We start from the raw sequence: 23,850 nt of genomic DNA on the forward strand, positions 1-23,850 counted from the left end.
TAGCATTATCAAAGTTATGTATAACATTTAAATTTTAAAACATAAGCAAAACATTTCAGTATTTTCCATTTAGCCTCCAGACAGATGGTCATAAGCACAAATAAAATACTAATAATATATAATATTGGCCAGCAATACTACAAGTTCGGTGAGAGAGTGCTTGGTCGAATAACGGTTTATTAATATGATTGAAAATTATTATCACTTGGCTTTTGGAAAATTCCCATGCCTTGATAGTTTCCATTGTCAACACTTGATGAGACGAAAACGGTCACATAAACAAATAATAGATTGTTAATAGCTGATAAGTAGCATTGGCACGCCAATAATCTGGAGGACTTTCTTGAAGCTCATTAACCAATCCACCAGGTGGTCACTCAAGCACAGAATCCCCATGAGCTAGCCGTGCGAAAATACAGTTTGTTATATCACGCCGGTATAGCACTTTTCCGCATGCGATATGTATCCAACCAAAACTTCCCACCCCCACCCCCTGCCCCAGTAGAATTGCCACCATCCTTTTCAGGTCGAGGAAACTTGCTGTCGGGGAATTCTAAATAAAAGGTTGAGGCCTTATCAAACACAATGCATGGGTTAACCTTTTAGATATGTAAGTGCTACTAGTGCAATCGGGTTTCGCGGGATCTTTCAGGGACACTAAAGTGGTTGTGTTTTTTAAGTCAGCCCTCAAATTTATCTAGGGGCAGTATTTCCCCTACGTTTAAATGTTTTGTGCAAGTCTCACCAAGATGACAGCAAATAGTTTTTCCAGAACGTCTTTGGTGTAATTTTATCTCTTCTGTCATTTCTTTGTGCTGATTCCGTAATGCTCTCCAACGCAACAAGGTTGTTTAGTGGTTGAACAAACAAACTTGTTTTTTCTTTATGAAATTGGGAACCTATTCCCACATAACGTTGACTCGGCTCCGAAGCTGATCAGACCATTTTTCTCTTTTAACACATGAGTACTACCTTACCAGCTTGCCCGTAAAAAGGTGATTGCAAAGGCAGAAATTAGTTCACTACCTTGACCCTTGTTACCTCCCCTGTTCTAACAACATGGACACAGAACCTCATTACAACTTCCATTTTTCGGTAGGGAAAAACTACGAATGTAATCCTGTGTATTTTAGGATGTAAAGTCTTTTTTTGCTGCCAGTCGGCCGTTTTTGGTGTACAGGTGCATGATTGGTATCAAAATGATGGAAATTGTCTAGGCTCTGGGCAGGTATGAGTTTTAATGATGAAAGTTTGAAATTCGGGGCGAGAGGACACAAGGAGAACAGGTGGTGATGAGGCTGCGAGTGACGTCCCCTTGACGTTGTTAGACACCCCTTCCAGCTGCTGATATAGAAAGGTCCAGATTTTGACGGTCAATCTATGTCAAGATTTTTATGGCTTCTTTCTCACAGGCTTGGCCAGGTATGCACCAAAGCTTATTGGCCAAGGAATGTTTGGGACTGAGCTACAGCGCTAAACGTTAACATTGTCGCTTATGGAAAACTAATGAGGGTCTGTGGCCGCATGCGGTGCAATACTGATCACGGCCATTGCTCTTGCCGCTGTTCCATTGGGTGAGATACTCTTTAGGTAAACGCGCTAAATTCAAATGTTTAAGTGCTATGGAGAGCGCAATGGGTTGATGGCTCATATGACGACGAAGGAATCCTTAGGGTGCATGTACGTGTAATGTGCCTCCTTGTTGCAGGACAGATTTCCACTGCTCTTTTATCTAATTCTGCTTCGCTGAGACGACTTACAAGTAAGTCGAGCCATATACTGATACGGGTCAACCAGTCGCTGTACTATCCCCTTTATGGTGAACGTCAAGCGAGTAAACTTCCACTTTTTAAGTCTTAGGTATGACTCGACCCAGGATTGACTCTGGATCTAACGCTCCCGAAGCGGACGCTCAACCAACCAGCATGAAGTTAAGATGCTACCTGTTCCGGTTGCAACCGCTTGGGAATTCTCCCGTAAAAACATTAATGTATCACCTGTGCTATGAGAGTGCGTCTCGTGTGGGAATATAGGCCTATAGGCCGGATATGTAGGCCTAGGTAAACATGAAGGGTGATACAATCATGCCAACCGCAAGAAATGTAATTCATACAGTCTTGTGTGGGAATATAGGCCTATAGGCCGGATATGTAGGCCTAGGTAAACATGAAGGGTGACACAACCATGCCAACCGCAAGAAATGTAATTCATACAGTTGCTCTGCCTTCAGGTAGGGAAGAATGCGCAACATGAGCAACGTTATCCAAACTCGCACACCTTCAAACAGTCCACCTGTATGGATTGAAGGAAGTTAAATTCTACGCTTCTTGCTATGTTAATGACGACTTGTTTTCGTTTCAAGAACAAATGGGTCACGGGTGTATGATAAAACGATGGTACTGATGGTCGTCCATTATCAGTGATGGATTACACCATTGCCTCCATCCATAAATAGCTGACCTGTTTGCGACAACGAGGCTGACATGATTTTAAGAAATAGTTACCAGCAGCCAATAAAAAAGCTACCTCAGAAGCGATGTCGGTGATGTGTACTTGATCTTACATGTCAATCGGATCAAGCGTCAGCAAACAAGAAAAAAAAAAACAACACATAGGCCGCTGTAATTTTAGCTTCTAGACATCATTGATATCCTCGAAGGACTTGATTATGTCTAACTCAGGAGATCATGTTTTTTTTCTGAAAACGGCTCTTTCTTTTAAGTTTTATACAGAATTTCAGAGGATTCGATTCGTGTGAAGATATAATCTCACATCGATATTTGAAAGCTAAAGGCCAATGTCATAACCTACTCAACCGTGTTCTAATATTTATTTATTCCATTAACATCGTATTTAGGAATTGAAAAAATCTGGAAAGCCTTGGGAAACACCGATTTTGAGTTTTGCACAAGGCAGCCTGCAACAGATTCTTTCCTCGTCAAATGTGAGAATTTAGTAAGAAAAAAAAGAATTTTCGTAATTACATTTCATGAAGTAATTTCTTCAAGATTTATTTAATATTTGGCACAAAAAGCGAATGACAAACTTACAAGCTTTACCGATACAGCTATATACAAACAGCCAAAAAAATTCTCTTTAGAATTAGGAAAAACGTTAATTTTAGGTTGTTTTTTGTGAAACAATATAAAGCGTTGCTAAATCTGACACTTAAGAGTGTAACGGTCACTTAAAGGAAATTAAAATTTTGGCAATGATGGTGGACTAAGCATCCCCGAGGCCAGGTCCTTTGTTTTAATGTTATTGTGTTTTATTGCCTATGGGCATGTAGCTGACTACTATTTATGCGTTGGAATAAAATCTTAGGAGTCCGTATTTCACCGGATGTGTGTAAACATTTGCCAGCTATCACGCTGTTGTCGCTGCCTTTATTATTCTCTCTATGGTGTATGTCTTAATCATACTAGAGGCAGATAATGTGTTATGCGTAGCTCTGTGAATGTCACGCGCTGTTTAATATCGTGTTCACCAAAGAAACAGCTAATATCCATGCATCAGTTTTCGTCTACGATGATATGGACAAGATAACCCATTCACCACGATGATTAACATTTCGTTCAAAGTCTTGTTCTTTAAAATCTGTACAGTAGAAGATAATAAAGAATTAAACGTATTCTAGCTAACGTCTTTTCTGTGCAATATTATTCCAAAGGCAAAAATGGAATTTACGTTTTAGTGTTTGATGTTATTTGCCTACTGTTCGGTAAAAAAGCTGACTGATAGATTGACTGATTGACATGTGGGGCTATAGGGAACTGCCCGTGGAGATTAATTTGATTCCATGTAAGCGGCGTAATCAACTTTTGGTTCCAACCTTACAAGGATTGTTGTGCCAGCTGGTGCCGTACTTCTCGTGTACTACAAGAAAATACTGATGAATCCGGCTTGCACCCGATTCGCCATCGTGCGCAAAAAAAAAACAACAAAAAACAAAACCTGTTTAGCTATTAACAGAGGGTATAGATATTGACAGAAGGCAAACTGGCCCCCTGTAATAGACCTGACAACATCACATCTCTTAAATAAATTAGGCAAAAATTATGCATTTAATTTCACTTGTACATTGATTACTGTTACATGTGTATCCAGACCAAGTAACTGTCATCCACGCGACATTATGTAGCTTGGCCAAATAACTGGTAAGATATGCGGAGGTCAGAGTTTTTTGTGTCGACATGCCATCGTGCAGATGACTGAACAAGTGCAGATGTTCAGCAAAGACGGGAAAATGGGTTAAATCCTCACAACAGCGCATGGCTGTCTTTGAGTTCATTGTCCCGGTTTCAAGGCTCTGGCAAATCCTCTCTTTTTTTTTCCTCGGATCAGATGCTTTGTTTGACATTTGATACAATCACGAGTTGGACAAATGAGCTTTCAAAGAAGATTAATCTTTTGAAGTATTCATATTTCGTGCCATAACGTCAAACTGTTGTTTTGTTTGAAAACGGAGATTTTATGGAGCTCTACTACTTTGATAATGTGAAATAATGAAAGGCCACGTGCTTATGATATCTCAAAGTTCACAGGGCAAACATCAGCACAGATCAAACAGAATATAATGCAGCGAAACTTGTGCTGGCTAGAGCCATTATACTCCAGTGTTGAATTAGATCGCCATGCTCGATCCATGCACAGTTGCAATCAAAGTGCAACTGAGATATACATTTTATCATCGACAACTTACTGTATATACTAGCATGGTACACGATTTGAATACAGATTTCACTAAGTCGCCTAGAACATACCTTCCGTCTTTCCAACATCATTGAAAACGGTTGACTGCTTCTCTTTGCCCGTTAATGATTACTGCAGTCTATTGGTTTTACACCAACGTTTTATCCCATGGTTACGGCGAATCACGGGAACTAGCAAAGGCATCTAAATAACGATTTAAGATGCCATATCCTAAAAATTTGGGGCAAAAATCCATATTCGTTAATGAATTTGCTGTATTTACCAAGAACAGATTATTGACTTTCAGTAAATATGAGACTTTGTCTGGAATGCCCTGATGTTACATGCACGATTTATAGTGTTAAGTTGGTTCTAAAGTTTGAACAAACTTTTAAAATTATGCGACCGGCTTAATAAATTTTAGGAAAATTATTAGCCTACCGATTATGAACGGTAGCACGTCCATAGAAGAGGTTGATATTTAGCGAAAGATAATTGTTAGGGCCATTCTAAAATAATAGCAAACCCTCTATTGGACTTGCGCATATCGCCTCTTTTTCGGTATAGTTCCTGAATCCTGATTTTATTTGATATAGTCTCCATTACAAGTACGGTTTTGAGCTTAAAATCCAAATTATGACTAGTATGCACGCACATGCGTACTTTACTATCGGAAATATTAGAGCAATATTTTCTAGATTCTATCGTCTATCACATCTATTCTCTTTGAACTTTTGAATCAGGGAGGCCAACAATATATCAAGTAAGTCCGCAAAAGGTGGGTAGGGATACCTGTATTGTATTACAGTCAACAGACAGCATATATTCCATGAATATAGCTGGACGAGCAGCATGTTTTTAATCAGTGCCATTGAGAAGCCACGCTCATCTAAGCAGGGTATGTCTTAGGTACACAAGCCTACGAACCACAAAGAAACCGGGTAAAAATTTAATTAGAGACGCAGCCTATGAATATTGTCTTCTAGCATAATAGTTACCCTTTGTACCCTTACCTGACAATGGACAGGCGACTTGTGTTTGAGATCACGTCCATTAATCGCCACTGAATGTCCAGAGCTCTTGCCTGGACAAAGTTGATTGTTTCCGTGCATTCCTATTTAAACACGCCGACGTTTGATGTACCCAGAGCGTTTCTCTACACCTCTTCAGAGAGTTGATTACTTCCCCTTGGGTCGACACCTGAGGTTTACCTATGTAAATGGGATGAAATGAAACTATAAGAACAAAGACAGAATCTCCCTGATCCTATAGAAAGACTTTTCTTGTGTACTTCGCAGCGCTCTTTTTTTTCTTTTTTACCTACAATGATCTGATTTATTTTGAAAACCATCGTTCACGTACTGGTCGCTACTCTTGCATACTTTGTTACATTTTTAATTGCTTCATTGCTGATGTGGCTTTTTGCCTTTGCTAATATCTGACGTATTATTTCTGGTCCGCAACCCACATCACTTCAGCCCCGCTTAACTGGTGCCGTACTTTTAAACATCTGTTGTATGACTATTCGGGTTTTATGTTCGGGTTTTCGCTACCTCAAGGAAACAGGCCCATTAGACTACTGACAAAAATCCCTAACTACAGTCTATTTCTTTTACCGAGTTGCCTATATTCAGCTGTCTCTATAATCAGCCATACTCGCTACCAAAATTGCCGTTAGTCATTGACATGTAACAACACAAGCGCTACACATCGATATGTTTGAAGTCCATATTATTTCAAAGATAATGAAATTAGAGCATGTTTTCCAGTGTATAATGTTAAACTACATAAATCTTGTTTCGTCACCACGAAGTCACTGGTAAGCCCATGTGGCACGATCATATGTACACACCGTGTGTTTTGTTTTAAAACAAAAAACCTAAAGGTGTAAAATTAATTTCCTCTTTTGCATGATATATTTTCTTTTATCCCATTCATTTTATGTATCACATCTTTTTTGGCCTTTCATCACCTTGTTCGAACAATTACTTTATCCAATAAAACACACTTATTGAAAGCTTGTCCCACAGAAATACCCTCATCCGGAACTGGATCGTGAGAAAATAGGACATTATCTCCAATTTGCCAGGTGATCTTGTTAATTACATCTTTATTTATTTTACTGGCGTTTTACGCCGTACTCGTGAATATTTCACTTATACGACGGCGTCAACCAAATTATCTTCTACAGCGTGAACTATGATTCATTCAATCTTTACTGACTAACTGTCGAACTCAAACAATGTGTGCTCAGTACTCAATTTCATATGTGAAAGAACCCACAGCGCTCGGAGCGAACCGAGCATGTGGCGAATAACTGACTAACTTCCCTACAGGTATTTACCTATAGAACGAGCACAATGGTGAACTAAGACGTAGAAATGTATGTTTTATGGTGGTTGGATGTTAAATGTGATGACAGCACGCCATTTCAAGTAATTCTAGACCAGTCACGTCTAATAAATTGCAATTTAAATCACTGCATACTTTTGTGTCTAATTCCGGTGCTAGGGGCGTGTAATTTGCTAAATTTTTCGCTTTTACATGAACAGTGAGAATAAAACCCTAACTGAGGTCCATGCTTCACTGGTTATGTGTGACCATTTGCCACCTATCACACTGTTGTCCTTCCATGCTCTACGGCTTAATTATGTTACGTTCCGTCCTAAGGGAAATTACTCTCTTTTAAAACGGAGCGACAATGAGTTAACCCCCCCTTTAGCATCCAACTTTGACGGTGTGAGTTGCTCTGTTTCAGTGAATTGATGTGAATTAGATCCATTTGAGACCATCTTCTGTCACAGATAACGCTTCGAGGTGACAAGACTCCCGAGACTGGCTGAGTATATAGCTTGGACACCCAAACCAAAGGCGGTTGTCATTAGTTCTATGAAATCGATTGGGTTTTTTTGGGTTTTTTTTTTAAGCTGAAGGTCATCATCGTACCATCGCCTGGCGATGACAAGAAACGATGACACCATTATGCGAAGCGAAGATACCATGGCACGAAGCGATAGCACGGTGGCACGAAACGATGACACCATGGCACGAAGCGATGGTACGACGGCACGAAGCCATGGTACGACGGCTCGAAGCGATGGTACGATGCTAGCGCTGTGAACCATCGTGTTATCGCTTCCTATCGTCGTACCATCGCTTGGTGCTGTCGTGTTATCGCTTGGTGCCATCGTGTCATGACGTCGTGCCACCCCCTCGCACGAATACTCCCGTCACCAGAGCAGTACAATTGGGTCTTTATTTTCATTTTGCGCTACTGATCAATTACTTCTATACACACCCATATGGAATATGTTTAGCGCCGAGCATTTACCTACGTATGTATACATAGGAAGCGGAATTATGGTCTGTTTCTTTTAGCCAATCGCCTGTTTTCAACTATTTGCAAAATCAGTCATACTTGCTACAAGATTTGCCTTTAATCAGTGATACGTAACAACACAAGGTCTACACATGGGTATGTTGGAAGTCCATATTCTTGCACAGGAAATGACGTTAGAAACCTAATTCGCGATGATTGAATTGTTATTTGAACAACTGCCGTCAGCTTATAGATTTAGCTTGCCACTGTTTACATATGCTGAGTTCAGGGCCTGTTGTCTGCCTCTGTCTTAGAATGTTCCAGAATACGCTCAGTTTCGGGGCCTGTTTATTTACAACAAGTGTTCAAGAATTTTCTTATTCTAGAAAATTCCACCAGTCTATACAAGACCTATGAAAGCAGGTCAAAGGTTGAGAAAGGAGAGTTATTGAGAGTTTTGGATGCTTTCGCTGTGTGTAACTTTAGTAGGCCTTTTGTGCTGAATTTTGGTGTCTTTATAGCCTCTGGCTTTGTTATATTATATTTCCACCGAGCATTTGTTCAGTTTGAACTTGTATATTTAATTTGTGCTCTTGTGTACACAGTGCTTATTAGTACACGGACCCTGTCTGTGGAATTTTGTGTATATTTCGTCATACACTCAGTTATACTGTGGATTTTCCCTCTTATGAATATTGCCTCTGTGCATTTATGCCTGTATGGTTTTCAGCATTGTGGAATATATGCGTCCGTTGGCACATATAAGTACTTTAGTATTTGTATAGATATTGCTATCCTTTGTTATTAAACTTAAGCACTTTAGTATTTGTATAAGTCTTGTTATCTGTCCTTGTTAAACCTAATAAATTGTTGAAAAATAAAATCTGCTGGTTTTGGTTACTTTTTGGTGCGGCTAAACTGTCGTGTATTTCGAACAAACCATCTCTTTATAATACAGACAGTTTGGGTCGTAACGAAATTCATAACCTCAGTTTCCACCACAAGAACTCATTGCCTCGGTGACATCATAATTATTAAAGAAAATACCATAGCGTGTTGGCTATTGGGCGTTGATACCAGTTACCTAAACTGCTATCGACTTTACTATAAAACCTGTTTCTGACACTGTCATATTTGACCTTGGACGCGGGTTTAGCATAATATAACCTTAAGAAATGAATTTTATTTGTTTTTCTTGTAATGTATGATCTCCTATATATCTACTATATGTAGTCTGTGCGCTGAGGCAGTAGTGTAGGCTTTATTACTGGGTGGGATTTGTACTAACGGCATGTTGGTGCAGCTATTATAAAGCAAATCACTCTTTCTAAGAAAGTTGGCTTACACACAAAAAACACTTGTGTTTTCCACAAAAGTATTGCGTCGTATTTGAAAAACTTAACGTTGTATTGAATAATTATTAAGATGTTGCAAAATACACAATTTGTTTTGTATTATATACATTACCCCATTTTTTGTTCAACACAGGTATTTGATTTACTGTTTTTAACACAAAGATGTGTACTTAACATACGCTTGTGTAGTAAGTTGGGTAACACATTTCTGTGTTGAATGAAAACAACATGTGTTGTGTTATATTTCAATATAAGTGTATTTGTGTGTAGTAAATATATTCCACTTTGGTTATTATTATTGGCGATCGTTTTTGGGGTTTTTTTTGTCTTTGGTTAAGGGTATCCGGATTATGCCTTCCAGAGCACAGCTGTGTTCCAGATGACACATATAAAATGTAGAATTTTCTATTGATTGGCGAAGAAAAGGTCAGTGGACCATAGTTTTACATGTGTGTTAATTTGTTAGTGTTTTGACACCCAATAAATAATATTTCTCTAACATAAAATATAAAATATAGCTTAGCAATGTTATTGGTTGTTGAAACCAGGTACAAAAAGACGTAAGCTGGGTAGAGCACGACGGAACCAGTGCAGGGAACAAAATAAACCAGACAGAGAACTGTATAAACCCGGCAGAGCGCGGATTAGACCAGATACAGCACGGAATAAACAAGGTAGAGCGCAAATTAAACCATATACAGAATGGAATAAACAAGTAGAGCACCGGGTAGACAAGGTAGCGCGCGTAATAGACCAGGTAGAGCGCGTAATAGACCAGGTAGAGCGCGTATTAGACCAGACACAACACGGAAAAGACCAGGCAGAGCGCGGATTAGACCAGACACCGCACGGAATAAACCAAGCATTGCGCGGATTAGACCAGACACAGCACGGAATAAACACGCTGAGCACAGAATAGACCAAGTCGGGTGCGTATTAGACTAGACACAGCACGGAACAGACCAGGTAGAGCGCGGAATAGACCAGGTGGAGCGCGGAATAGACCAGATAGAGTGCGGATTAGACCAGGTAGAGCGCGGAATAAACTTGACGAAAACAAATACGGTAAAAGATTGGAGGACAGTGCAAGAAAATCGTGACTATAGGGTAGTCCAGAGGAGAAATCTGTCAGAGCATTAAAAGACAATAGACGTAAAACGGAGGAAGTCTTTCAGACTACTAGAGAAACTTAGTTGAGGATTGGAGAATACCGTTCCTAGTACAGAACAAAAGAACACAGAACTCGAAAAAATCAAACATACCTTAATGGGCCGCATTGACATATTGTTTAACCTTACTAGAGCGGCAAAATGATACAGGAGCTTTTTTTAGTCAAGTCCAGCTCACGCTGGCTTCCTCTCCAGTTGACGGGAGGATGGTCTGCCAGCAATTTGTGGATAGTCGTGAGGTTTCCCAGGGTTGTCCCTGGTTATCTCCCACCATATTGCTACGGAATAAGTGAAATATTCTTAAGTATGCTTAAAACGGCCCTAAAACTCCAAATAAATAAATCGCACACTCTTTTACCTCTAAAAGCATGCGTCTCAGAGGGTTCAGGATTCGAGCTCAGATGTGATCTCTAGTGATCTCTCGGTGTATATATTAAGTGAAGAAATGCCTTCCCCTCTTGTAAGTGCCAAGCTCAGTACGCTTAGAGGGTAAGCTGTCAGTAAGTCTGATGATCTGGATAACGGTATGAGAGTCAAAGGTCATTTTGACACGTATTACACCCAAAGAGAACTCTCATATCAGTCAGTGTTACGTAAGACACCTGCAGATTGTAATCACGAGGTTAACCCGAGCAAAATAAATGTTAACAGATGACTTAGAGGACAAAGTTGAAAAACAAACACAACCCAATATACACCGATTAACTGAAGACGCTGCCCGTCGTCGTATAAGTGAAGTATTGTTGAGTAGGGCGTAAAACACCAATTAAATAAATAAATAAACTATAGTTTATATTCGACATGACAGCCCGCTGGTTCAGCTGCCACATTGCGTCGCGAAATTATGTCCTGAGAGCACTTAAATGCTTTCTTTCAAACTGTCCTTAATCCTCTTTAATGCCAACCCACTTATATTCATAAACTTGACAACCTTGCACAATGGCGCAGGAGTCCTTAAAGTTACCCACACCAAAGCTGTGTTTATGTCTATTGTTCACAACTGTACCTCTGTGATGGAGATCTCAGGACAAACTGGTAACAAACTAATCGTGTATTACAAGACAAAATATGGCCGATCTGTCTTGTACCCAAGTAGCTATTGCGCGGGAAAACCTGAAGTTAAAGCAGAAGAAAACATAGAAATGACGCTGAAATCAGACGAAAGAGTCTGAAATCTTATTTACAACTATAGTCTTTAATAATTGATTTGATTTTTTCTTTTGGGAGAAAAGGGTATTTGAAAATATTTTGCATATATTTGTATATATATTTCTGTATATCGTCTTTCCTAGCTAATGCATGATTAATAGATTTCATCGAATGTAAATTTATTGTTTATATCCAAATTCATACCTTTATCTAATTTATGCAATACTTATATTTATGTCAATTATTTTTTCGCTCTTGATTACAGAATTTCCCGACTCGCGCTGGCTTATCCGTCTAAACCAATGTTGTCGCCACCACTAATGGAAATCTTGACTTGGCGAACCTTGCTCTCAATCAACGTCATACTAGTTTTTGCGCAGCCGCTAGTCAGGAGGTATATCCGGTACCTTGCAAATGGTAATGCTTTATCCCTGGCACTCCACTTGTCTGAACATATTAGCATGATCGGCAGTGAGAATGTCGTTAAATATCAATGAAATCAATACATCAGAGGCTTGTTAAAATACACGCGTGTCTTCATCACCGCGAAATATTGCATTGATCGCTTCATTACTTTCTTATATTTTTATTAAAAATCGTATGAAAGTTCTTTGAAGAATTAGGACAAAGAGTGAATCAACATTTGATTTATAAAATACGGTCGCGAGAAGAAATAGATAAAATGTCCTGTAGAAAAGTAAAAAAAATCTACACTAACTGGGAAGTAAATCACGAAAGAGCACACACTGTTTCCCACTGTTTTAGAAGCACAGATAGACCGAAAAGTGTGTCTTATTAATTGAGACTGCTGTGGTAAACGGTTCCCATTTTAAGTATTCCGACCTGCTTTAAAGCTTTGGTGATTTCTTTTCACCAGTTAACTGTGCATGCGCGCCGAAAATGTAAAGTTTGTGAAATACTGGACCCACACCTTGCGGCTAGTAATCATATCAAGTAGGAATGTATACGTCGAAACAGGCGTTCGTATACCAGCCGTCAATCAATAAGGACGTTCCAGGTCAATAATCGCAAGCCAAATTCTCAAAACGACGTATAACACAAACCACCTAAAAACTAAAAAAAAGTATATTAAGTATGAAAATAGGACAGAATCTTGCAAAGAGAAGCTGTCAACATGTTTTTAATGATGTAGGAAAGTCGCAAAGGTATGTTCTGGGCGACTGAGTGAAATCAGTATTCAAATCATGTGCTATGTTAGAATATACGGTTTCGATAACAAAATATATATCTCAGTTGCATTTTCGCAACTGGCTATATATCCAACGTGACGATGTAAATCAGCACGATAAAAATACTTCCCCTAGCTTACACATCTGCTAAATGGTCGCGTGAAGTGTCTGATCAATAAATAAATCAATTATTCTATTTACCAGCCAACAAATCACAGCCGTAATCGATCTAGACTATTAAAAACAGAAAACTAAGGATGGCTTCTGTATGACAAGAGCCGAAACAAGAGCGGGTGGTTGATAAGAGCTGCGTTAGTGTAAATATTTGCAATGAGGCCCTGCTGTCGACCTAGTCACCTGCCTGGCCAGGTGTAAACGGGAGTATTGTCTATGCTGTCAATCGCGGCCATGTTGAACGATTAAACATATGGAATGCATATCTCAAGTGGGTACATGCACTGCAATGACTTATCAAAATATACTTGAACGATACTATGGTATGCAGTTTATTCAACTCTTTTTTAAGAAGAACTCTTAAATTTTGCATGAATCCGTCTTGGTTTTGTATGTTATATACATTCTTAGTCCTTTGGTTGTTAATGTTGAACGTTGTTTTGGGAAATTGGTTTTCGATTCTTGACTCTAGATGTATTGGGGGGTTTTTTGTTGTTGTTTTGTTTTAGTCATAACAAGTCACCTGTGCAATGAAATTAGACTTTGGATTACCTTTTCAATCGGCCGTATTTTACACAACCTCGAAACTCCACGTAGTAAGTCATATCTCATGTAGAAAAGACCTAAAACAAATAGCAACGAGATCTTGTGTTCAGAATCATTTTTGGAAAGAAGGAACAACCTGAAAACTAAAAGCTGAAACTGTTTTGATATAACAAGAAACATCGTCAAATGGCATACTCTTTAAACCTGCACGGCTGTGATGCTGTCACCCTGAACAGTTGCGGACAATTTAATGATTCTATTTTCCCGCCGTAATAATAACGACTTTACAAGTCACTTCAAATTGTGTTTTCCCCCTTATGTTCGACAAATGTTCCTTAGGTTTAGACCGATTGTATTTTGCTTCCTCTGACATTAAAATGGCCGCTAATTGTGTCAGTGTCGCTAATCTTCTACAGGTGATAACGCGACGTGTTCCCTAATAGATAAGCAATGCGTGTTTACCGGCCGCCGGAAATAATGTTTACCTCGCGTGGGGCCCGGTCTGAGTGACTTTGCATTTGGCAGTCAATCATTCCTCTGAGATCTACGTTGTCCTGCATTTACCAGCAGGCACAAATACCACAGAACTTTCTTACACAGGAAAAAGATCAACAAAACTCGACGAAGATGACTTCGAAGACAGGGCGGGTAAGTTCTTACCAATTTTAGTAGTAACAGAAAAAAGCGGAAAGGTATGTTAACGTAATAGCATGATGGAACAATGGAACTTTAATCAGAGATCCAATAAAACTTTGTGTCGCTGAATACATTTCGAGGTTGTATCAAATTTATGTATCTCATGAGAGATAAAATTAGATTCTTTACCTCCTGTAAGGTTAGACAAGACTAATCAAAAACACATCTCTTTAAAAACACCAGATTTACATACAGGTTTATACATGTGTAGACCGGGTCATGGCTTAAAGATGTTTGATTTGTCAAGACTAGCACTTTGTTTTGTGCTTTGTATACCTGTTGCTACTACTGCTCTTCAAAGTCCTTTGCCGAATTTCGTCCCAAATATATATATGAGCTGGACATACTCATTGTTCCGAATTTTAGACTTGCTGTAATTGAAATGGTTTATCTTTCTGTATTTATGTGTACAATTTAGACCTAAACATATTTATTCAATATCAGAATTAAAGCAGAATTCAAGTGTTAAGTTCTACTGATATCATTAAAATGGCAACACACGCTGTCTTTAAAGCGATTTTTTACCAATGGTAATATGATATACAACATCGCTGAGAACTGTTGACTCTTCTGGCTGCATGGTTCCGCCCTATTTACGTACTTTGTATACTTTCTTAGCTCTTCGGTGGTTTGTGTTATACGTCGTTTTGGGAATTGGCCTCTCGATTATTGACCTGGAACGTCCTTATTGGTTGACGGCTGGTATACGAATGCCTGTTTCGACGCATAGATTACAATATCTTTAAGACAATCTTGTTAACCGTAAGAATATTAGGATCTTGCCTGTTGTTACTGATTCCCCCGAAAGAGCCGTTGACATTACTCTGATGTATTATGCTTAGACCAGTATCATTTCGAGGCAGTTTGCTTTCAGGCCTTCAAACTTCTTTATAATGTATAGTGTTTCGTTTGTATATATACCACATGGTTTATCTATACACATACACATATTTTGTTGTATTTTACCACAGATGAAAGTACTATAAATATTTTGTAAGAACAAATTGAACAGATCCAAATACAAGTGGATCTACATGTACCAGTTGTAGAATTACAGGTACTAATTATAGCTTTAACTTTACGTCATGTTTATTCGATAGGCCTTCTTACATTTACAATGCGATGTCTGCAAAGAAACATAAGGTGGTGCTATAGTTTTACTGCACCAGTACTTCGGTAATTGGCTGCAAATTTATGCACACAAAGGAGCTGTTTATCTACAAAAATATACACAGTAGCCAAAACTGCCTGCAAATATTACTGCAAAAATACACAGTAGTTCAAAATTGTCTGGAAGTATTACTGTAAAAATACACAGTAGCCCAAAATTGCCTGGAAGTATTACTGTAAAAATACACAGTAGCCCAAAATTGCCTGGAAATATTACTGTAAAAATACACAGTAGCCCAAAATTGCCTGGAAGCATTACTGTAAAAATACACAGTAGCCCAAAATTGCCTGCAAATACTACTGAAAAAATAAACCATTTAGTATTACACTGTAACGTGATGGCACTTGTCACGGGTACATTAAGTGTTCTTTGGCTTAGTTTAATAGACCTCTTGAAATAGCAATGGGCATACATGTCCAGCGCCTAGATCAAACTAACGTCTAATACCTTTTCCTCTCCCAATTCTGCATGTGTATAGGCTATCTGACTGTGTATAGACTAACTGCCCGTGTATAGGCTATCTAACTGTGCATTAACCATCGTAATACAAAAACAATTAAGATTTCTAACGGACATCTCCGCTACAAACTCGTATAGAATGTAACAGACAGTCTTATTTCGGCGTGTTTGGACGAAGATTTAGTAGTTTTGGCCGCGTAATGGCGAAGCGGGTCCAAGTTGAACTAACAATCATTCTAGTGTAATAAGTGAGTAGTACATTGACGTTAGGGGTTTGCTCATATATCGTAATTACCTACATTCATATTGTTTAAAGAAAAAAAAATCTGCGTGGCCTAATGATAAGCTAAATATACCCACATGTTGTCGTTTAGGGACAAACTAATCAAAGCAATGGTAGGTTAAGGCAAGTAAGAGGACTGAAAAATGGAAATCTCAAATGAGGCCAGAAATAACATAGGCGTGAAAAGGTCTTCATTCACATGGTGTCTTAGGGTAACACAACTGTCAAATTCTCAAACTGAGTATATTTCTTGGATCATTTCCCTTCTTTTTTTAATATCTGTAAGAAAACACTTATGGTACTTCATATGAATACAAGTGTTCAGAATCTTTTACGGGGCTATTAATATGTTCACGTTACAGCTTAATCGAAAACTAGCACAGACTTTTAACAAGGTACAATACAAATATAAGCACGTAGACCGGACCACGCACTATTATCTTCACCAACACCATTGCCATCATCATCGTTAGCATCGCCATCATCATTGTTAAGGTTATCGTTCTCACCACTAAAACAATTGACCATGCCGTCATCAACACCACAATCCTCATTTCGCATGCTGTTTCATTTTAATGATCATCATCGCCGGCGTCTTTTTCCTCACAATTATCGCCATTGTCGTAGTCATCATCTTGATTATCATGTACATCTGTAAACGTTCTGTATAGTGTCGCTATAACTCAGTACAACAGCTGCACTTCAGATACATTTAAACCATTTAAGAGATGTATACGTTCTAGTGCACATGTTCGTACCACGCATTCACCTTTACATCAGGTGCACGTATGTTTTAATATGATAATTGCATTTACATAAGGTATTAACTTTTTTGATATATTCAATCAAGTTGTCAAACAAATTCCATGCACTACGCAATATGTAAGCATTTATAGACTCAGATTACATAACACCCATTCGTATATACTCTCGACACCAGACTTGCATTCCTACAGGCCAAGTTACAAGATCGCCTGGTGCCTTGGGGTAATAATGTAGGGACATTATTAACAAAACTGTCCATTATGTGATTTGTATAAGGCGTATACGTCACAGTGCTTATGTGGGCATCCCAGTATAATCATGCCTTTTTATTCCTAGTCACGTTTCCCTTTTAACTGTTGTCGTCAAAACAGAAATAATACATCGCCTTTATCAACATAATTTATGCAATATCTGACGATGAATCGCATTACCGCTAAGGTCATCAACACTGACTTCGAATGACCCAGTTCAAAACTCTGTGTACTGGAGACCTCGTTCCAAGTCGGAGTCGGGTGTGAACTTTTTTGTCATTTTTTCATCTTTCATTTCTTCTTTGGGATTTTTTTGTCTGACCTTTGATGTCCACAGTTAGTTTGCGTGCGTCATTTGCCTTCAGTTTCCACATCTTCCACTGTTGTTTTAATCGTTTAAGGCTGTAATATGTCATCAAGAATATGGCTCCTAAATTCTTGAAATATGAATTAGTAAATAGTTACCCCAAATGTACTAAGGCGGTACCTGTGAGTTCAAGTCCGCTTTATACTGGCTTCCTTTCCAACCGTAGATGGGATGGTCTGCCAGCAACTTACTTATGGCCGTGGGTTTTCCCCAGGCTCTGCCCAGTTTCCTCAAACCATAAAGCTGTTCGCCGTCGTATAAGTGAAATATTCTTGAGTACGGCGTAAAACATCAATCAAATGAACAAAATAAAGAAACTCCAGACCAATGAATAAATTTGCAGATTTCCCCTCTCTCGTTGTTTGTGGAGCTTAGGCGACAATATCAAAGCGGTCGATAAAGCTCTTGTGGCCATTTATACGGGTTTCTTCTCAATGACGACCGTCTGTTCTGTTGTTTTCTTACAACGTACCAGTAAACTAAACAGTTGATAAATGGCTTTAAATAATAGTAATAAATTTTCATCAGTTCCCCAAAAATCAGCGTGTGTTTCTCGATTCAAACACTGCATTGAAGGCGGCAATAATGATGTTTATTGGCAAAAAAATAAAGCGTACAGGTTTAATGTCGAATCTTTACATAGCAGCAAACCAAACTCAAACTTACAATTCAAATGGCGTCATCATTAGTCCTATTTTAATGAAAAAACCAAAACGTGCCTCGCTTAGTGACAATTTAAAGTTCCACATGTTAGGGACAAACTAAACAAAGCAAAGGTAGTTTCACGACAAACCAGGGTCAACTAATGAGCAATTCTGACGTGATACAAATATTGTTTCTGGTAATGGAAATTTGGATCGTCACCACCAACAACCAATCCTGGTCTATGTAATATTCATTTAGCGGGACCGGTAGATCCAGGATCAATCCTTGATCGAATCACACCAAAGACTTGGTGTCTTAACTTCCTCGCTTGGCGTTCAGCATGAAGGGGATAGTGCAACTACTGGTTGACCCGTATCAGTATAATGGTTCGGGCGGGGCGGCGTACTTGCCTTCGGTAAGTCGTCTCAGTGAAGCAGCACTAAATAAAAGAGCGGTGGAAACCCGTCCTGCAACAAGGGAGGCACATTACACGTACATGCACCCTAATGATTCCTTCGTCGTCATATGACTGAAAAATTGTTGAGTACGACGTTAAACCCCAAGCACTCACTCACTCACTCACATTCACTTGTGTATAATATTTTTCTGATTTTGCGAAAATGTGATTAAACATTTAGTGTAAATAACACTATCGAGTAGAATTATATTCTGAAGGCCGAGTGTTTGTCTAACATAATGGGACTTTATACCGCAGTGACAGTACGTTCTTAACTTAAATATTTACCTTGTCAACTTAAAAATATTTAAGAAGAAAGAGAGATTTTTGATCAGTAAGTTAGTAGATTTATATGTATTTAGTTAGACTTGTGAGTGCCAACAAGTAAGGAAAATAGGTTTAACTCCTGTCATTCGCACAGTAGTAAATCGTTGAAACAAATGTTCCCACGTCCCCCGATTAGTGAAATATATGAGAAGAACGAGATTTTCGATTAGTCACTTAGTATAGATTTTCATGTATTCCCGATTGACAATTGATTATTTCCAAACTACGCTTTGGAAATTTTTTGTTTATCTGTTGATAAGCGGCAATAAAATGGGCTGTAAATATTACCGATTGAAAATCTCGCCTTTTCGTCAACGTTGAGGACATACGTTTCTGGGTCAAAGTAAGAAATAAAACGTAGTTTGCCATGTTCGAATCACCCAGATAGTGCACGGTACACGGGAGTTGTCCACTGTTTGAGAACTCGGGAGGCCGAAAGGGTGATTTGAGCATGGCAAACTAGGTTTCATTTCTATTCTAACATACCATTAGAGGAAAAAACCCACCGAAAACAACCACTCTCCCCTTTTTGTTAAAATGTAACAGTCCAGGTTGTGTTGTTATGATTTTGGGAAAGTTCATGCCAATGGAAGGCAGTGAAAATAATTCGTCCAATCAGAGCTAAATGCACATTTCCCGCCTGCACCTCTCCATGTCAGTATAACAAGATCTAAATTGCGACGACAGAGGAATGATGATTTTAAGAAATTGAAGGCTAACTAATAAAGAAAAGAACTGTCAGGAGTGAACGATTTATTTCGGGGAGTAACTTGTACATTCATTTGGAGAGTAAGTGGGACGTGCTTCTTGATATGGTAGTGGTGCCGAGAATTTGATGACCATGTAGAGCCGATTTGGGTATTTGAGTGATAATCGTAGCAGAGCGAAACAAGATGGTCGATAATAGGTGATCCATGCCAGAATTGTTTGCGAACCATGACTAAAAATTTGGAGAGTAAGTGGGAGGTGCTTCCTGATATGGTAGCGGTGCCGATAATTTGATGACCATGTAGAGCCGATTTGGGCAAGCTCAGGCCTACATGCAACTTCTTCAACGCGAATCACGCTCTGTGTCTGGGTGGCGGTAGGTGTGGAACCAGACGCGCTGACAAAAGCCACAGAGGCATCCGACGACTGTGAGGAAACAACTGTAGAGTGTAAGACACTGCTCAGTGTGCGACGCTGGTTTTTCAGATGACCTCTACCTGTATGCAACTCCTCAGGATGAACTCGTTCCGGTAGCCAGTTGCGAACATTATTTCATGTATGAAAATACCAGCGTTGCTCTGGACTGCGGATGTAGTGGCGCGAAGACGGCATCACGGGAGATGTCTGCCATCATCGAGCACAAGCCGTTTACTCCCATCGCTTGCTTGTAATACCTGCTATCCGCCGCTTTTGGAGGGGTTACTAGTAAGAGGGCGCTGAAAAAAACGCATCGTCATTGCACATGTTGTGTTTATCCAGATACAGTACCTAGATTCTTATTGTGTCATGCTAAATATCGGTAACGCTAAATATTTCACCTTTAAACTTAACTGCCTTAACAGATACATGTAAATTCATTTCGCCTTTGTCCTCGGAAAATGTGAGCTGTCAAATTTTGAAGAAAACAGACGTTCTGACAGCGCAACGTAGCCCAGCTATTTTATCAATTTGGGCACACTTCGCTCACCATTGGCTTTAGTGGTGAAGTTTTTGGAGGTATGTTAAAATTAGAAATGGGCTCCATTCAGTTAGACGGTACATTCAGAGTGAGGTCTTGGACAATTTTGGCATACAGCCGTACACGTTAAAAATGAAGAATATGTAATGTTTTCGGCGCACGCGTGTCTAATTCTTTGCTAAGGAACCATGTATAAAACAAATCTACCTTTTGTGAGAAGAAATCTCACTGACAGTCGACACTATCAATACATTCCGTTATCTCCACTGCAGTCATTTGACTACCCATTTAATTGGATTAAACCATTCTTGAAAAAATAAGACACGCTATAAGTATATAGTTCTAAATATAGTTTTAGTACTGTACTATGTTGTTTGCTACATTCCAGCGCTACACGTCTTCCAATACAAGCGCTTTTATAAGGGTGATACACTACACTTATATACAAATATACAGGTTAACACAGAATAAATCATGTCAGCATGTTTCGTTTGCGTGTCAATGACCCACTGGGTGTCCCGATTGACCCTGTCACACGCCCACGTGATCAGCTCCTACAATGATGTTTAACTGGTCGCCTGTATTCCGAAAAGAAAACGCCGATGGAATAACTTTTCTAATTCAAAAGTTCTCACCAATGCGGTCGCTGTGAGTTCAAGTCCGGCTCATGCTAGCTTCCTCTCTGGCCGTACGTGGGCAGGTCTTTCAGCAACCTGCGGATGTCGTGGGTTTCCCCCCGGGTTCTGCCCGGTTTCCTCCCACAATAATACTGGTCGTCGTCATGTAAGTGAAATATTCTTGAGTCAATAATCAAATAAATAAGTCAATAAAATAGATCAACGAAGCACTAATGTTCGTGCCAGGTGCTCTTGGATTCCTGAAGCGTTAATGACAAGTGGTCACATCTCACTGAAGTGTGAATGCCACAAAGGGTCATAGTTCACAGATCGAAGCCTTAAAGCCCAATAGCTATACTTCACCGCTTATCTGTTTACCGAGAATTCAACGCTGGCATCGCTAGTGTTTCAACGGGTTAACTCGTGTAAATTGCATGGAAAAACCAAGGAGCGAACAAGTAGTTATAATAGATAGTACAACCTGATCCATAAATATTGTCTTCATTTTTCCTGGTGTTTTAACAAAAAACTATTAGTTTTAACAAAAAGGAATAAATTATTCACGTTCTGAAAATGTTTTTTTTTTGTTTTGTGTTTAGAGCGGGGAGGGTGGTGTTTTTTTGTTCGATACTTGTATCATTTTGTAACTTTCTCTTTTTCTGTATAGGCAGGTGAATGATCCGATACCTCTTGTTCGTATTACTACATGTAAAAATCAAAACACTTACTCCTCTTAAAGGCAAAGAACACGTTAGAATAAAGTGAATGGCCATTAAACTCTGTCCAGGAAAATAGTTTGACTTATTTTTTTTTAGATTTGTTCTAACTGACAAAAATGCAGAGGCTTCTATAGTGGTCTGCTCGGATCTAGTGGGTATCAGTGACATCAGCGCAATATTTTTGGCTTGAAATAGTTCGTTCTAAGGTCCATTTGTTGAATGCATTTCTAACTCTCAATGAAGATGCATTTTGAACGATGAAATATACCAATCTATGTGTGTCAAATTTTCAAAAAAGCTGAAGTGAGATAATTGATCCCAATGTGGTCAGAAAAAAGCCACAGTGGAATCCAATGTTTTAAATGCAATTTACTCAGCACAAACATATTCTAACCCAACATAAAATCAAACTTTTTCCCCCCCGGGCAATATTTAATCGTCTACCATCTGAAGTACTTCATGCTAGTGTGTTTTTTTGCCTTGAACGTCTTGAGAACAAAAATACCGCTGCTTCCAAACCAATTTGTTTGCACAGACAGCTTGCTGTTCGGTATGAACATCTTCATCAGAACAGAAATCAAAGTATTGATCTGGTCAGAAAATACTAGCTTGAAGACAGCGCATCCGAACGATCTGGTTCTTGTCACATCAGGCGACAGTGCTGTGTTCCGTCTTACAGCGTACTTGAAGGTTCCCCCGATACGTAGTGTTAATAGGCATCAGTCATCACGCAACCGAGCGTCTGTCGGACAATGTAGGCATGCCGTTCAAATGTGGGACGAACTGGGAAGAGTTAGCATGGGACAGTTCATATAAATAAAGAGACAAAAGGACACTTATTGCGAGGCTGTGTCCGCATGCGCGAAGCTCTCTCTCAACTTTATGTTCAGGTGACTATCCTGGCAACCAAAAACTGTAGGCATTACGCCGTCATGGAAGTTACGTTCTGTTAATGCAATAAGGGATTCGTTCATGTGGGCGTTTTAGGTGTTTTATAGAAGCTCACAATCTAGATGTTCAAATAGCGTCTGTATACAGATCTTCCGTGCGTTTTCAGTTTATCTTTCCCGACTCTACATGAAGCCCTATTAATACGACATGCAAATAGAAAACAGCGTAGTGTGTTTCTTTCAGTGAGCCAAATACGACATCATAGTTAACGTGATTGACCTGACTGTGGTCGTATAGTTCAAAAATTAGTGAAGAGAGAGTTAAAACACTAATGAAATGAATCAATGTATTGTCTTACTTTTACTTTGTCAGTTTCGCTTTTTGGTTTGAGGGTGTTTTTTTTTTTAATTTGAGTGATAATCGTAGCAGAGTGAAACAAGATATGGCCGATAATAGGTGATCCATGCCAGAATTGTTTGCGAACCATGAGTAAAATTTTCTTTTACGCTCTCATGAGGTCTGTTAGTGGGTAGAACAGGATGTTTGCGTCAAGCTACTGACGAAAACGAGATATATAGGTATTCTTAGTAAGTTTTTGTTTTTAAGGCTTTTAGCTATCGTTTAGGAAAAAATTGGTCCATTCGCGAGAGATGGATTTGATCAGAAGACCCACCCAATTCATTCCAGCGCTACACGTCTTCCAGTGCAAGTGCTTTTATAAGGGGATACACTACACTTATATACAAATATACAGGTAAAGACAGAATAAATCATATCAGCATGTTTCGTTTGCGTGTCAATGACCCACTGGGTGTCCCGACTGACCCTGTCACACACCCACGTGATCAGCTCCTACAATGATATTTTAACTGGTCGCCTGTATTCCGAAAAGAAAACGCCGATGGAATAACTTTTCTAATTCAAAAGTTCTCACCAATGCGG

General features: G+C 39.2%; 1 protein-coding gene across 1 annotated transcript in view; it reads left to right on the top strand.

Annotated features, from left to right (window-relative positions):
- Positions 1–14,092: 14,092 nt before the first annotated feature.
- The window catches only part of LOC135464677 (sodium- and chloride-dependent glycine transporter 1-like), a 37,754-nt gene continuing 27,996 nt past the window's right edge, over positions 14,093–23,850 (top strand). The window contains exon 1 of the mRNA XM_064742167.1: positions 14,093–14,242. Coding sequence (XP_064598237.1) covers positions 14,222–14,242 — 21 coding nt within the window. The 5' untranslated portion in view covers positions 14,093–14,221. The remainder of the gene's footprint in view (positions 14,243–23,850) is intronic.

The sequence above is a fragment of the Liolophura sinensis genome, chromosome 4, assembly GCF_032854445.1.
Source record: "Liolophura sinensis isolate JHLJ2023 chromosome 4, CUHK_Ljap_v2, whole genome shotgun sequence".
In the NCBI taxonomy this organism is placed as follows: Eukaryota; Metazoa; Mollusca; class Polyplacophora; order Chitonida; family Chitonidae; genus Liolophura; species Liolophura sinensis.